This window comes from Rana temporaria, chromosome 3 (assembly GCF_905171775.1).
Source record: "Rana temporaria chromosome 3, aRanTem1.1, whole genome shotgun sequence".
NCBI classification, from domain to species: Eukaryota; Metazoa; Chordata; class Amphibia; order Anura; family Ranidae; genus Rana; species Rana temporaria.
Window position 1 is genome coordinate 219,605,124 of NC_053491.1, and position 17,794 is coordinate 219,622,917.

General features: G+C 40.3%; 1 protein-coding gene across 2 annotated transcripts in view; it reads left to right on the forward strand.

Moving 5' to 3' along the window:
* Positions 1-14,687, forward strand: part of NT5DC3 (5'-nucleotidase domain containing 3) — a 79,495-nt gene extending 64,808 nt beyond the window's left edge. For both annotated transcript variants that reach the window (XM_040344272.1, XM_040344271.1), the window contains exons 10-14: positions 889-970; positions 3,592-3,678; positions 4,750-4,890; positions 11,070-11,134; positions 13,953-14,687. In XM_040344272.1, coding sequence (XP_040200206.1) covers positions 889-970; positions 3,592-3,678; positions 4,750-4,890; positions 11,070-11,134; positions 13,953-14,214 — 637 coding nt within the window. In that variant the 3' untranslated portion in view covers positions 14,215-14,687. The remainder of the gene's footprint in view (positions 1-888; positions 971-3,591; positions 3,679-4,749; positions 4,891-11,069; positions 11,135-13,952) is intronic.
* The last annotated feature ends 3,107 nt before the right edge of the window (positions 14,688-17,794 follow it).

Below are 17,794 nucleotides of genomic sequence, written 5' to 3' on the forward strand. Positions count from 1 at the left end.
AAGTGCTAAGGTGAGCAGATAGTTAATACATTTTGACACCAATGTGTTTATTTTTATTTTTTTTCATTTTGTTTTCAGCTTCCATTGCTTTGTGCCAGAAAGCGACATAGGCAATCCCTTGTTCAGAGAGCCATATAAAAATTATAACACGATTTGCAATGTTGTGCATATTTTGTTATGCTTGTTTTTGTAGAAATGGTGGAAATGATGACTGAATTTCATTGGGTAGATAGATTTGATCTACCAAGCCTGGTCCCATTTCTCTACTCCTTCCACTCAACTATAGTAATACTGCATAAGCATCATGTAGTAAGTTCTTAAAGTAGAACTATAGGCAAAACTTTTTTTACTTTATTTTTTTTCTTTTAATTTTGGATAGAGCATGGAAGGGTTAAAACCCGTTTAGAATTTTTTTTTTTTGGGCCCATCTGTGTCTCATTGCCACAATGTCATTTTCTGTCCCATAGCCAAACTGGAAGTGGGAGGAAATCTTTGCAAATTTATGGAAATCCTTGGTGACCCCCTGATCACCAGAGTCCCCATTAAAAGATTTCTCCCCTATTTACTTTTCTGGAGATAACCCAAAATGTGGGTATATCTTTTACTTTCAATGATAATGGTAAACCGGACAAATAGAGAGGATGAATCTCCCTAATGGTGGCACAGACGACAATAAAAACTTGCAAGCATTTCAATCCCTCTCCACTCTATCCAAAAGTGACAAAAAAAGTAGGATGACTTCTGTCATCAATGTCATCAGAAAGGAGAAATTCCATCTTTTAGCTTTTGCTATTAGGTGTCATTATCTCCTCCCTGTCATTGATGGAGGAGCAGAATGTTCGAATACAATTAATTTCATGTTTTTAACTATTCCTTTACCTCTTCCAGACCATTCCGTAAAGTTACCGACCGAGGGGTGCTACTATGGGATAAAATTCACCAGCTTGAAAAAGGCAAAATCTATAAGCAGGTTTGTTTTGTGTATAACGGTTTGTTTTTACTCCCCCCCCCCCCCCCCCCCCCTATGCAGCTATTAACTAAATGCTAAAATAGAGAACAATCTATAGGGCATTGCATACTTGCACAATTTAGCACACTCACCTCTGAGTGTTGGCCCTCCTCCAGTTCAGAACTTTCCCTCCCTGCATCTGTCATCTCTTCTTTCAGGTTCGATGCTGCTACTTCAGGCATGTGTGCTGGCGCTGCTTAAAGCAGAGGTTCACCCGTACAATATACTTTTTTCCCTTAGATGGATGCTCGTTTTGTCTAGGGGAATCGGCTAGTTGTTTTAAAATATGAGCTGTACTTACGGTTTACGAGATGCATCCTCTCCGTCGCTTCCGGGTATGGGCTGCGGGACTGGGCGTTCCTATGTTGATTGACAGTCTTCCGAGAGGCTTCCGACGGTCGCATTCATCGCGTCACGATTTTCCGAAAGAAGCCGAACGTCGGTGCGCAGGCGCAGTATAGAGCCGCACCGACTTTCGGCTACGAGTGACGCGATGGATGCGACCGTCGGAAGCCTCTCGGAAGCCTGTCAATCAAGAAGGAACACCCGCTCCCGAAGACCCATACCCGGAAGCGACGGAGAGGATGCATCTCGTAAACCGTAAGTACAGCTCATATTTTAAAACAACTAGCCGATTCCCCTAGACCAAACTAGCATTAATCTAGGGGGATTGTTTAAAAAAAAATAGATTAATGGGTGAACTCCCGCTTTAATGCTATATTTTGTCCATTAAGAAAACATTTTTTTTTTTCTTAAACGGTCTTTAGAGTTGGATAGAATTGGTCTTGAAGTCTGTTCCACATTTTTACAGCTCTTACTGTAAAGAAGCATTTCAGTATGCATAAAGCTTGGCCGTTTGTGATCTGCAATGACTTTAAATCAGTATCTTGGAGCCAAGTTTCCTATATGGATCCTTTTTATGTACTTTTTATGCTATCTTAAATGCATCTTCTCAAAGAAAAATAATTTTTAGTTCAGTTAATCTTTTTGCATAGCTGAGTTTTGTCTTAATAATTTAGTTACTCTTTTTGTTTTTCTTGCGGTCATGTGGACAGAAGAGGAGATGAGGGGCAATCTTTTTCTTCTTGGACAAATAGTGTCCCCACTGGAAGATTTCTCTCTTCCTCCTCTTGTAACTACTCAATGTTAGAATGCCCTTCACTTCTATTCTCATTGTCTGTGTTCACCAGGAAAAAAAGTACATGGAGCACAGGTAGCAATTCAAACAATGATTTACAGTATCTCACAAAAGTGAGTACACCCCTCCCTTTTTTTGTAAAGCTTGTATAACGGTGTATTCCATCATAACGACCTGCAAGACGACCACTGCTTTGCTAAAGAAGCTGAGGGTAAAGGTGATGGACTGGCCAAGCATGTCTCCAGGCCTAAACCCTTTTGAACATCTGTGGGGCATCCTTACATGGAAGGTGGAGGAGCGCAAGGTCTCTAACATCCACCAGCTCCATGATGTTCTCATAGAGGAGTGGAAGAGGAATCCATAGGCAACCTGTGAAGCTCTGGTGAACTCCATGCCCAAAAGGGATAAAGGCAGTGCTGGACAATAATGATGGCCACACAAAATAACTAACGAGTCACATGACACCAGAGTGGGAAAATGGCTAATTGGGGCCAATTTAGACATTTTCACATAGGGGTGTACTCACTTTTGTTTAGACATTAATGACTGTGTGAGTTATTTTGAGGGGACAGAAAATTGACACTGTTATACAAGCTGTACACTCACTTACATTGTAGCAAAGTGTAATTTCTTCAGTGTTGTCACACAGGTATACAGTAATACCTCGGATTGTGAGTAACATGGTTAACGAGTGTTTTGCAATACAAGCTATTACTTGTTTATATTTTTTAAATCCTGACTTGGTTTGTGAGTGTTGTCTTGCAAAACAAGCAGGATTCAAGCCTCTGCAGTACCGCATTTTTCCAGAAGTGCGGGAGCGTGACGTTCAGAGCCGTTTGGAGCCACTTGGAAACACTCAGTTGCTGAGTGTTTCCGAGTGTCTCCAGTAGGGTTGCCACCTCATCCCTTTAAAACAGAACACATATTAATTACACAGGTTCTGTGGCTGATTAAGGAGGTAATTAAACTCACTTGGTCCCTTATTTGCATTAAATTATTATTATTATTATTAGCCTCAGAACCTGTGTAATTCATATGTGTTCTGTTTTAAAGGGATAAGTTGGCAACTCTAGTCTCCAGCGCCCGCCACGTCTGGCCAAATGCAGTACTGCATACCATAGAAGTCACTGTGGAACTAATTATCTGAGTTTTCATTGACTTCTATGGGGAAACTCGCTTTGATATATGAGTGCTTTGGATTACAAGCATTCTTCTGGAACAAATTATGCTCGTAATCCAAGGTTCCACTGTAATAAAATATTTACAAAAGAGTGAGGGGGGTACTCACTTTTGTGAGGTACTGAAGTTTTTTCCCTCATAAACAAATCTTGGTAGATGCACATTACCATTTAAATGTTACATGAACTTTTATTATTGGCTTTAAATATCTGCAAATTTATACTAAGATTGCTATCTTACATTAATGCCTTCTGTTTTTTTTTAGGGAAATTTATTTGAATTTCTCAAGCTTACTGGCTGGAGAGGATCAAAAGTGTTATACTTTGGTGATCATATATACAGTGACTTGGCGGTAAGGCGCTTTTCTAATCTATTTTACATTTTTTTTATGCATAGTGTGTTTACCTACACCTGGATAAATATTGTAACACGTAAAACCATAAAATAATGTTGAGAACACAAATGCATACCCCCTCTCCCAGGTTATTTCATCTGAAATGTCACAATCACCATCTTGTCCAATCAGAAAATCCTACCTAAATGTCGGTTTACTTGCCCAAATCCATGGTCATTCGGTGTACCAGCCCCCAGTCTTTTATTTCCTATGTACGGGAGGCAGGGTCCTTTGTCGAGTATCCACATTACTGCCTGCATGATCTGGACACTTTCTGTTGGCTGCCTAGTGGGTGGGGTCCTTTGGGTCTGTGAGGGACCCAAATCACTGACTTAAGTGGGTATATCCCTGCCACACAAGGTAAAAGGTAAGAGGATGTGGGCGCGTGAGGCAGAGGGTGTTTCAATTTTGCTAGAACATGGACTTTAATAGTTTTTTAATACTTTATTTTTTATTTTGGGGGGGGGGGGGGGTTGATTTGGAGTGTTCAATTCTCCTTTTAAAAATAAAATTCCTCTGTATAGTGAGGGGGGGAAAGTATTTGATCCCCTGCTGATTTTGTTTGCCCACTGACAAAGAAATAATCAGTCTATAATTTTTATTTTAACAGTCTGAGTCAAGTCAGACCCATGTATCGCCCAAGATTTGACGATACATGGCCCCGTCCATCGTCCCTTTTGATACAGTGAAGTTGTTTTGTCCCCTTGGCCTCCACCTGAACTAGTGTCTCCCATTGGAAGATTTCCCCTCTGTTATTGTTCCAACCTAAACTTTTGGTATTTTTCTTTTATTCACTTTCGATGACAGTAAACATGACAAATGAAGAGGGTGAATCTCCCTAAAAAAAAGTTCTAATCCCTCTCCTCGCTATACAAAACTATTTTACATTTTTGTGTATAGCTGTACTTAAGGTTATGGATACAAAAAACGTCCCTATTTCAAAATCTGTCTCAAGACACAATATACAATAAAGTTATCAGTCTATCTCGAATCTGAACTGTATTCTTATTCTCTTGTCTTGCTCAACAGGATTTGACATTGAAGCATGGGTGGAGGACAGGCGCTATTATTCCAGAACTGAAATCGGAGCTTACAATTATGAATACAACAGAGTATATTCAGACCATGGCCTGGCTTCAGGGGTTAACTGGGTTACTTGAACGTATGCAGGTATGTTGAATGAGTAGTATTAAATTAAAAGTGCTTTTTATTAAAAATCATGAGTATAATAATCTAAAATCATTTTTTCAAAAACCACTGTCAAGAAAAGGTAACACTCATCAATGCTTAGCAGCAAATGTATTAAAGGGTCACTAAAGGAATTTTTTTTTTTTTATCTAAATGGCTTCCTTTACCTTACTGCAGTCCTGGTTTCATGTCCTCATTGTTCGTTTTTGCTTCGATGTTGCTGTAATTCCTCTCTGTTCTGGACACTTCCTGGTTGTCTGTTTCCTGATAACCACAGTACTGGGAGATTTCTCACTGTGTTTACTAATCAAGGAGGTGTGATTACTGTGTGTCTAAAACTCCTCAGCACCAATCCAGTTTCGTTGTACAATCCATCACTGCCCTCTATTGGCTCTCTGGCTCTGTACATCAGAGAACCAGGAAACAACAGCAAAAACGAAACTAAACTGCAGGCACATTATATGATTGGGTTTTTATCTATTTTTAATCATTTTTAAAGGAAATCAGATAACTATTATGTCTCTATACCCTGTAAACAGTCATTTGAGCGATTTTTTTTTTTTCTTCCATTTAGTGACCCTTTAAGGCGGGCCATCAGGCATGTCAAACTCATTGCAGGCCGCATCAGCATTATGGTTGTCCTCAAAGGACTGGTTGTATCTCTAAGACTATATACATTTTGTGCAGCTTTCTTTCGTTCGTTCGTTTGTTCGTTCTTTCTTTCTTTCTTTCTTTCTCCCCCCTGTCGAACCGCACTGATCGATGGGTGTGGGCAAATTGCATAAACAGTGGGAAGATTTTAAGGGGGGCATTATGTACAGAGGGTTTACTGTGTGCAGAGTTTAGGGGACTGCTGTGCAGAATTCTGCTCCCTTTCACATATTGTCCACATCTCGCTTCCACCTCTTCCTGGAAGGAAAGAAATTAGTTTGATTTCCCCATCAGCATAGTCTGAAATTTAGTAGCACTATTGTGTATTGCCGGCGGGGAGCCTTCCTAGCCTGCAGAACACAATGATTACTGCTAGTGGCTGTAAACTCCAGCAGTAAATGGATGCAAAAAAATCAGACAAGCTGGTTGTACCCAAGTCGATCGATGGATTGACTTTGGTAGAGCTAGCCTGCCCATAGATGGATCAAATCTCTTCTGGTCCCTGCTGAACCAGCCAAGATTTGATCCAACTATGGCCAACTTTAGAATTTTGGAATTCAAGTTTTTGCCGCATTACACAAGATCACCTGAGAGACTAGATACAATTGTATCAGAAGTTTCAATGTGAAAGGTCTAGCCTGCTTGTGTTTTTTTTTTTTTTTTTTTTTTTCACTGCAAGTCCTGAGAACTAAAACCCATTTTGAGGACACCTCTGATAATGCCTTGCAATTCTAGAATTTTCTGTAAATCACTTTGCTAATGTAGTCTTGGCTAAATGTCCTGGGAAGGCCTGGCTGGCCACATTCTTCTCTCTCAATTCACATTCAGAGCCATTTGGTATGAAGGTGTGTTTTTTTTTTTTTTCCCTAAAAACTGGACCTTCCATAATCCTGCATTATTGTATTATTTCTGAATTGTAACCTGCAGCCCCAGAATGGAGATCTGGTTAAGTACCCGTAGTTGGATTATAATAGCTGTAGAGCATTTATGGAAACCTGTACCAAAGAAATATATATAGACAACCATTGCTGGCCTCCTCCTATAGAATGTTCTAGTTGCCTAATTGTCATGCTTGTCCAAAGGCTTTAATGCTTTCTAAGACCCCAGTCACACCTGAGCATTTTGTAGCTTAAATCCTGGAGGGGAAAAATCAATTGTTCTCTATGGAAATGATTGCAATCTCCACTCAAACGCTTAAAGCTCAAACAAGTTCTGTAACTTTTTTTTTTTTTTAGGCAGATTTGGGCATTTTTCTGCTTTTTTACATTGGTGACCTTTTTAACCTGTACATAAACGTGGCAAAACGCTGTAAAATCGAGTGACTTTCTGCCTAAAAATGTTACGCTCAGGTGTGAATGGGGCCTAAGGTTCAGATGTTTGACAGCCCTTGCTGCCTCTCTGGAAAGCTATCCATGGTAGCTCACTTTTCAGAGGGTTTCTGACAGATCTGTCACCTGCTCGCTGTCTGTGTTAACTCTGAAGTGACCAAACTACTGCGTGTTTTGAACACGGTTGCAGGGTGGTTGCAGCGCAGCCCCATTCGCTTGACACATAAAACCCCTGGTCACATTTGGTGGGCAGTAACACCACTGAATGGGACAGTGGGTTTAATTCTTGCCATGTCATATGTACCGCCTTGAGTGGCTGCATGTGCTTCTGGGCTTCTTTTGTGGCTGAGAAGTGTGTGTGTTGTGTGTTTTTTTTTTTTTTTTTTTTTTCTTTAATTGTAGCCAACTGTTTTGTTCCCATTATGGAGAGTGCTGATGGACACATGTTTGGACTGTGTATATTATTGCGCTTGATGACTGTGCCAGCTTTGGTTAGCTGCATGTTTGTAGGATTATTTGAGAAGAGGATTAACAAGTCTATTTTTGTCTTCCATTATGTAGCTAAAGATCTTCTATCCATAACATTGGCTGTAACGTTGATGATACAGGATACACAATAGATCTTTCATATAAATATGTTGTGAATGATGGCACAGAACAAATGGAGACGAATGTTAATTACATATTTGAAAAGCCGCCTGGCTAATTTCCAACTTCATTTATCAATAGTGCTTTCTTAAAATTGATAAATAGAAATTGGTATAATTTTATGATTTTGATACATGTGTTTTAACATTTGCAAAAAGAAATGCATAGACAAAATCACCTGTAGTGCTGGTCATTTTTTTAAAAATGTAAAGGCTTTTGTTTAGAAATTAGACAAGCTTCTGCTGATTTGTCTTTCAATGTAAATGTTCCATGTTATGGGAGTATGTGTGTTGAGGAGTGGCTGTTTGTCGCATTCAATTATAGATTGCTTTTCTTGCAGTGTTCCTTATTAAACCCCATTAGATATTCGCCAGCACATCAAGGATATTTATTTATGTCCAAAAGTTTTTATTTATTTTTTTTATTTTTTATTATTGAAGAAAGATCCCATCACAAAACGGTGTAGTGCAACGTTTCGGAGCCACGCAGGACCGCTTTGTCAGGCATGTTATTGGGTTCTCCGTGGCTCCGAAACATTGCACTACACTGTTTAGTGATCTTCATTAAAAAGGAGGTAATTGAAGATCCTTGGCGTGCTGGTGAATACCTACAGTGTTGTGTATGTTCCAGTGTCCAGCTGGCGATTGGTACAGCACATGGTACTTTTTTTTTTTTTAAAGCACATTCCAGGAATGTGTGCGATGGGAATATGGACTGTGTACTATAAAACCATGTGGAACAGCTCCTCTCTATTAAATATGCAGTACAGTCTTCAATTCAACAAACCTGGCTCTACATTATACACTCTTCCATATATCGTGTACTCCGCACTCTCTCTTTCTTGTGTCCACTTAGGTCTGTGGATGTCCCAAAATATCTACAGTGCCTTGAAAAAGTATTAATACCCCTTGAAATTTTCCATATTTGTCATGTTACAAACCTAAAATGTATTTTATTGGGGATTTGTGTTCAGGGTAATGTGCAATGTTCTTTTTTTCGTCACACACAGCGATTTGCTTTTAGGCCAAAACGTTCAATTTTGGTCTCATCTGACCAGAGCACCTTCTTCCATGTGTTTGCTGTGTCCGCCACATGGCTTCTCACAAACTGCAAACCGGACTTCTTATGGCTTTCTTACAACAATGGCTTTCTTCTTGCCACTCTTCCATAAAGGCCAGATTTGTGGAGTGCACGATTAAGTTGTCCTGTGGATAGATTTTCCTACCTGAGCTGTGAAAGTCTGCAGCTCTTTCAGAGTCATTATAGCTGCTTCTCTGATAAAGGCTCTTCTTGCCTGGCCTGTCAGTTTAGGTGGACAGCCATGTCTTGGTAGGTTTGCGGTTGTTCCATACTCTTTCTACTCTTTCCGTTTTCGGATGATGGATTGAACAGTGCTCTGTGAGATGTTCAAAGCAATTATTTATTATTATTTTTTACAACCTAGTCCTGCTTAAAACTTCTCCACAACTTTATCCCTGACCTGTCTGGTGTGTTCCTTGGCCTTGATGATGCTGTTTGTTCACTAAGGTTCTCTAACAAACCTCCTGAGGGCTTTGCAGAACAGCTGTATTTCTACTAGGATTAAATTACACACTGGGGGACTTTATTTACTAATTGGGTGACTTCTGAAGGCAATTGGTTTCACTAGATTTTAGTTTGGGGGTATCGGAGTAAAGGGGGCAGAATACAAATGCACTCCACACTTTTCAGATATTTATTTGTAAAAAATATATATATATTTTTGGGTTTATTTGAAAGCCATTTTTTCATTTTCCTTCCACTTATGTGCCACTTTTGTGTTTTTGTCTATCACATCAAATCCCAATGAACTACATTTACGTTTTTTGATTGTAGCATGACAAAATGTGAAAAAGGGGGTATAAATACTTTTTCAAGGCACTGTATGTATGCAAGTACAGTATCTCACAAGTACACCCCTCCAATTTTTAGTAAATATTTTATTATATCTTTTCATGTGACCACACTGAAGAAGTTACACTTTGTTAACAATGGTAAAGTAGTGAGTGTACAGCTTGTTTAACAGTATAAATTTGCTGTCCCCTCAAAATAACTCGCTCAACACACAGCCATTAATGTCTAAACCACTGGCAACAAAAGTGAATACATGCCTAAGTGAAAATGTTCAATTGGGCCCAATTAGGAATTTTCCCTCCCCGGTGTCATGTGACTTGTTAGTGTTGCAAGGTCTCGGGTGTAAATGGGGAGCATGTTTGTTAAATTTTGTGTTTTTTGTGTCTCTCTCTCTTATACTGGTCACTGGAAGTTCATGGCAAAGAACTATCTGAGGATCTGAAAAACAATTATTGCTCTACATAAAGATGGCCTAAGCTATGAGAAGATTGCCAAGACCCTGAAACTGAGCTGTAGCACGATCACCGAAAAGGGCTTGCCATGGTCGACCAAAGAAGTTGAGTGCACGTGCTCGGCGTCCTATCCAGAGGTTGTCTTTTGGAAATAGACGTATGAGTGCTGCCAGCATTGTTGAAGAGGTGGGGGGTCAGCCTGTCAGTGCTTAGACCATATGCCCCACACTGCATTAAATTGGTCTGCATGGCTGTCACCCCAGAAGGAAGTCTCTTCTAAAGATGATGCATAAGAATGCCTGCAAACAGTTTGCTGAAGACAAGCAGACTAAGGACATGGATTACTGGAATCATGTCCTGTGGTCTGATGAGACCAAAATAAATGTATTTGGTTCAGATAGTGTCAAGCGTGTGTGGTGGCAACCAGGTGAGGAGTACAAAGGCAAGTGTGTCGAGCATGGTGGTGGGAGTGTCATGGTCCGGGGGTTCGCATGAGTGCTGCCGGCACTGGGGGGCTACAGTTTATTGAGAGAACCATGAATGCCAACATGTACTTTGCCTTACTAAAGCTGAGCATAATGGCATCCCTTCGGAGACTGGGCCGCAGGACAGTATTCCAGCATAACGACCCCAAGCACACCTCCAAGATGACCACTGCATTTCTAAAGAATCTGAGGGTAAAGGTGATGGACTGGCCAAGCATGTCTCCAGAACTAAACTCTATTGAGCATCTGTGGGGGTGCATCCTCAAACTGAAGGCTGAGGAGAGTAAGGTCTCTAATATCCACCAGCTTTGTGATGCTCTCAGAGGAGTGGAAGAGGACTCCATTGGCAACCTGTGAATCTCTGGCGAACTCCATGCCCAAGAGGGATAAGGCAGTGCTGGAAAATAATGATGGCCACACAGAACATTGGCACTTTGGGCCCAATTTGGACATTTTCACTTCGGGGTGTACTCACAATTTGTTGCCAGCGGTTTAGACATTAATGAATGTGTTGAGTTATTTTGAGGGGACAGCAAATTTACACTGTTATACAAGCTGTATACACACTACTTTACATTGTAGCAAAGTGTCATTTCTTCAGTTTTGTCACATGAAAAGATATCATAAAATATTTACAAAAATGTGAGGGGTGTACTCACTTTTGTGAGATTACGTATATACATATGTCTGTATATATATATTTTATTTTTTAATTCTATTTTTAGGTATACAGAGATGCTGAGTCACAGATGATTTTGCACGACTGGATAAAAGAGAGACAAGAAACAAGGTCTGTATTTGTTAACTTTATCTTGTAACTTCAGGGGTCCAAATCCATTGTTGAGTGACTTGGGTTTATGATGTGTATATTTTTTTTTCTTGCACTCCAGAAGTGGTTATTTTTGGAAGAATGTATGCTAGCAATTGTGGCTCCTAATAGTTATTTACATTCTTATTTTGGTTCTGACCTGCAACTTCTGCACCTCTGCACTTGACCTCTGGAAGTTTGTACCCCCTTCATGACCAGGGCATTTTTTTGCTGTTCAGTACTGTGCTACTTTAACCTTTCAATTGTACGCTAATGCCTGTACGCAAATGCAACTTTATATATTTTTTTCACTAAAATAGAGCTGTTTTTGGTGGTATTTGATCACCACTGGGATATATATATATATATATATATATATATATATATATATATATATATATATATATTATGTGTGTGTGTGTGTATAATGCTTACTGGGATTTTTGTTTACACCAAAAGACATACATTTTGGCCTAAATCTATGAGGACATTTTTTTTTTTTTTTTTTTTTTTTTACGTTTTATAACAAAGTAGAAAATCTAAATTGTCGGTCTTTTTGTCCCCTTATAGTGCAAATATAGGAAGGGAAAAAAAAAAGATTTTCTTCAAAAAAAATAAATACATTTCCTCAAATTTTGGTGTAAAGAAAAATCCCAGTAAGCATATTTTAATTAGTTTGTGCGGAAATGATGGTGTCTTAAAGCCATGGGGGATTATTTACGAAAGGCAAATACACTTTGTACTACATGTGCAAACTACAAGTGTACTTGGAATTGCAGTCTCTGTAAATCTGAGGGGTAGATCTGAAATGAGGGGAAGCTCTGCTGATTTTTATTCAATCATGTGCAAGCTAAAATGCTGTTTTTTATTTTCCTTGCATGTCCCTCTCGGGTCTACAGCGACTGCACTTCCAGTGCAATTTCAGGTGCACTTTGCACTTGTAATTTGCATTTGTAATTTTCACTTGTAGTGCAAAGTGGATTTGCGTTTCATAAATAACCGCCATTGTATGCTTGAATTTACACAGCTATAGACACTGTACTGTAATTGCAGTGATCGGCAACTTATAGTGTGACTGTGATGGGGTGGAGGGCAATGCTAGGAGACCCTATCAGGGAGGGTCACTAACTGACACTGACATCTCTAGTGACACTAAGACCCCTTTCACACTCAGACCACCCGAGCGTTAGCGGTAAAGAGCTGCTAGTTTTACCATCGCTGTACGGGTGGGAGCAGGCTGTTTTTAACCCCAAGAAAAGGGGTTAACAAAGGGTCGAAAGCACCGCTGCCGAAACGCTTGGCAGGCGCTTCGTCAGCGCTGCCCATTGATTTCCCAAAAACTCTGCTTGCAGAACTTCTTTTTTTTTTTTCCATTCTACAAGCAGACCGCCCCAATTTGAAAGCAAGGGAAAAGGGAGTAGCCGCTCCAGGTGGGAACCCAGATGAATATCCTCCGTTGCAGACAACTCAGGTGCAGGCAATGCACTTAGCAAAGCAGGAACAAAGATTGTCTCTGGACAGCCGCACTCTGAAAAAATTGTAGCCTTTATTAAAAAAAGGACAGCACTACAAATCACAGCAACATAAAATAAAACCCAACTGCTGACGCGTTTCGCACTGAAACTAGTGCTTAGTCATAGCTATGCTGTCGAGAGACCATCTTTGTTCCTGCTTTCCAATTTGAAAGCACTCGGGCTTTCACACTGGGGAGGATTTTTTCAGGTGCTATTTTTAGTGGTAAAACACCTGAAAAGAGCGTGTTAAAGCGGGGGTTCACCCTATTAATAAAAAATAAAAAAATAAAAAATTTTTTTTCCTCTAGCATAACATGAGGCATAGTAGCGCGAGCTACAGTATGCCTGTCTTAATTTTTTTAGTCCCGTACTCACTGTGCAATCGTAGACACAAGATTCCGACTCCCCGCGGGGAATGGGTGTTCCTATGGAGAGGGAAGGTGATTGACGGCCGGCTCTGGCACGTCACGCTTCTCCGGAAATACCCGAAATAGGACTTGGCGCTTCACGGCGCCTGCGCATAGTCTGTGCGCAGGCACCGTATAGCGCCGTGAAGAGCAGAGACCTGTTCCGGCTGTCTTAGGGGAGTGTGACGTGCCAGAGCCGGCCGTCAATCACCTTCCCTCTCCATAGGAACGCCCATTCCCCGCGGGGAGTCGGAATCTTGTGTCTACGATTGCACAGTGAGTACGGGACTAAAAAAATTAAGACAGGCATACTGTAGCTCGCGCTACTATGCCGAATTTTATGCTAAAAAGTTGTTATGGAGGGTGAACCACCGCTTTAAGTGTGAAGGGGTCTAATACAGTCATTAGTGATTAATACTGTACACGAACACTGTACTAATGACACTGGCTGGGAAGGGGTTAACATCTAGGGGCAATCAATGGGTTAACTGTGTGCCCAACAATGTGTAATGTGTGCTGCTTTTACTTATCTGTTTTTTCCCCCCCCCCCCCCCGCTTTGCAGTTAGAAACAGCCAAGTTACTGTTCGCAGAACTCTGTGTATGATTGGCCACAGTCGGTCAGCTGACTTCAGCCAAAATCATTGGCTAAAAACGGCTTCCAAACTTGTGCTGTATCCAGTCATGCCAAGGGTCCGCAGGGGGCGCATACATGCACGCCCCAAACCTGGGAGAATGGCCGCAATGTACCAGTACATCTCTCAGCCTGAAGCTGCCACCTGCCTGCAGTACAACTACTGTGGGCGGGTGAAAAGTAGTTAAGGAAAGGTGGTTGAGCGACTTCACCTCTGCGATATCTGACTTGTCTTTCTGTACTATAGGGACCTGGCAAGAAAAATGTTTAACCCTCGCTTTGGAAGTATATTCAGGACGAATCATAATCCAACCTATTTTCTGAGACGGCTGGCGCGTTTCGCTGATATCTACATGGAATCTCTTAGCTGTTTACTGAACTATGATTCCCATCACACTTTCTATCCAAAGAGGACTCCTCTACAACATGAAGTTCCGATGTGGTCCGAGCAGCAGCACCCTGGAACATTTGGTATCCCGTTCTTGCAGGAAATGGCACAACTTAAATGAATCGCCTTTGTCACTTTTATGTTCTGCATTGGTATGGCTAATGTGGATGATAAACTTTTCATAGACTATTGCTTATCGTACTGTCATGTGGATCATTGTTTGCAAACGTGTTTTGCAAAATACTATATATATCTTCAGACTGAAGGTGATTGCTGAGTGATACAGCTTTATTTTTGAAGATGTTTTTAGCATTTTTAAAGTCCATTTTAGACACACTTCAGAATGTCTGTTTGTTTTTCATGAAGCAGCTACTTTTATGTTTGTAGTTGATTCAGTACAATGAAGTATGGAAGTCCATATATTGGTTTCTAAAATATTTTGCAGCTTGTTTCACGAGTCTAGCTGTTCTTAGTTTCTTTTTATAACTAGTGGGCTGGTTTATCCTTTTTAGTGCTAGATCAATTTCTGTAACCACCTATAAAACACCATAATAAACAAATATTTACCTTACTTTTAGGTAAAAAAAAAACATATTACATAGAAATCACCTTCTATTCTTTGAAAGTGGACACCCCAAGGGGATCCTTCTTCCCTTTTATGTTAAAGTTTTTTTTTTTTTTTTTTTCTTTTTACCTTCCTCTATTTTGAGAGGAAGGAGCAGGTTCTCCTATGCAAGCAGTACCGCCGTAAGGCACAGAGCCTCTCCAATCGGCTCAGTGCCATTTGCCTTCAATGTCTAATGACAGTGGGAGCAGCAGAATGGTGCATGCACCAAAGAACAAACAAAAAAGCAGTTTTTAAACTGCCTGACAGAATAACTACTCTCTTTAGCGGTCATTATACTGCAATGGCTGGTAGTGGAGTGGTTAAGATTGAAGTTGCTTACCTTTTTTACATGTAAAAAAAATCTATTTGCATGGCTGTCATGCCTGTTTCTTTAGTCACAGGCACAGACTTGATCTGGCATTTCCAATCTGCATACTTGTTCCAGGTAATTCACTGAAAGTACTGAAGCCATAGGATTGGCTGAACAGACATTGACTAACATTTTTAGGATGTCGGCACTAGAAGCTACATTTTAGATGTACTTAAATAATAGATTACCCCAGCATTTCATACTCCTTATGTGTCTGTTGTACTTTGTATTAAAAAGTATCCTTTTCTCTATGTATTTCTTCCTTTTGTATGAAATACCTGGTAATCCTGCCAGTCCTCCTTTCTTATTTCACACTGACCACACTAGGCAAGGAAGCATCTTTCCTAGCCACTAAAACATATAAAAAAAAAAAAAGTCTTTAAACTTTAGGCCAATCTGATTCTGATCCAAATTTTGGGGTAAAAAAAATCCCAGTAAGTGTGTAGTGATTGGTTTGCGCAAAATTGACAGCGCTTACAAACTATGGTGTGTAATGTCTACTTGAATTTTGATTTATTTTATACTAGTGATGGTAGAGATCAATGACTTATAGAGGGGCTGTCATATTGCATTTTTGACACTTTGTGGGAACCAGTGACAATAATACAGTGATCAGTGCTAAAAATATAGTTTCATAGTAGGTAATGTTGACTAAACACAACAGTCCATCCAGTTCAACCTGTGTAGGTGCACGTGTGTCAGTGTCTATAATTTCCCATATCCCTGTATGTTGTGTTCTTTAGGATGCACATCCAAGAGTCTCTTAAAAATTTCAATACTTCCCGCAGCCATCACCAATTGTGGATGAGAGTTCCACATCCTTAATGCCCCAACAGTGAAAACCCCCCCCTCTGTGCAGTTTAAGGTTAAGACGCTTCTCATTGTGTGGCTCCGTGTCCTCTTACACTCCTTTGAGACTGAATGTTTTTTTCCTATGCTTGGATCGCCATTGAGATTATTTCACCAAGTCGTGCTGGAAGGGAAGCAAAATCCAGCACATCACCCCTGACACTCTGCCTCCTTGACGATCAGCAGGTGCCAGTGGTCGGAACCCACTGATCGGCTTGTGCTGTGAATAATCACAGCAGAAGAAGCGTGCCCTCTACCCATAGAAGCAAAATCGCATGTATTTATGCGATTCTGCACAGAATGCCTGCCCTGTAGCAGTAAAGCTACAATAGGACGTTCGTGCTGCAGTGTGCTGCTGTTTAATCCACCTCCACCTCCCTTTTAGCCCCTTATGCAGCTGAGAACAGAGATTATGATTACTTATTAAAAAGGTATTTTTCGAATATGCTAGATACTTGGCCAGCTTTGGCTTCAATACTTCGAAAGTCTTTAGTGACTCAAAAGTCATTGTATTGACACTGATTCAGACCAGGAAAGTCAGAAATTAAGCCTTTTGATGAGCAAGATAGCCAGGGAGCCTGCATTTTTCAAATGGGGGGGGGGTTGGCAAATTTGAAACCTTTCACTAATTTCAAACCAAAGATTGTGTCCTGTTTTATTCTTTTGGTGTCCATCAATGCCTGCTCTGGGTGTACACACAGGTTCATACCATCCTTGAATTTAGCACAGCATAGTTTAACCGTTTAGGCTTGTGCAACATAAAGTGCATATGTGTTCCTATGTGCAGATTACCTGTGACAGCAAGAACTCTGCTGGGATTAATCCTCCACCTTAGTACACGTTCGCAATTCCCTACCCTACTTAACAGTCTTTCATAAAACTGTAGGGGTGTGTGTGTGTGTGTGTGTGTGTGTGTGTGTGTATTTGGGTCGGTCTGGTGATTGTTCTGTACAGGCATATTTTATTTTCATTTGCATTATCTGAAAATATATTTGTTTACATATTGTTTTATGGTACAGTAAAATGTAGATGGTTTTTTATTGAAATGTTTTTGTTTTAAATGGCCAATTTTAACAATTTTGCTACAAATGGACTTTTGTACAAGCGATTGATGGGTATTGTAAATGTTTTTTTTTCTGCAGCATGCATCTTCCCTTTATTTCTCTTCTCTTTTTCTAGAACTGTTCAGAAAAATGTGCGTACTTTCTTAATCTGCATCCTTAGATCATGTAAGGACTGAATTGCATATTAATTGTATAATGACTTACCTTTTGACCTGTTATTGTATTTAGAGGACATCTTTCTTCTGTATTTATTATCACATAAAGCTCTATCAAACTACACTTTTATAATACAGCTATAAAAATTCGGTGTTCATTTAGGAAGATCTAGATGGTCCCGATTTTATTAGTGAGAGATTGTAATGCACAGCCTGTGCTTGAAAAACCTCTCGCTGCCGTTAGAAACATTTCCTGCAATGTCCCACTGATATCAGTGACTGGTCGCATTACTGCAAAATATTAGCCTTTTACAGACTGGAAAGGGAAAAAAATGAATTGAAAAATATATACTAGCTGATGGCCGTTTCCCAAAAGACCGGCCTTCTTGTGGCTAGTCTCGGTACTGTAGTGGAGTCATGTTGCACTGTAAACGGTATGAAAGTGGCTGCAAAGCACTAAGGCCACGTACACACGGTCGGACTAAACCGATGAGAATGGACCGAGGTTCAGTTTTATCGGTCCAAACCGACCGTGTGTATAGCCCATCGGTCTGTTTTCCTTCAGTCCAAAATTTTAAAACTTGCTTTAAAATCGAACCGATGGACCGCTGCCCGATCGGTCCAAACCGATGGTTAGTACAGAAAGCATCAGTTCA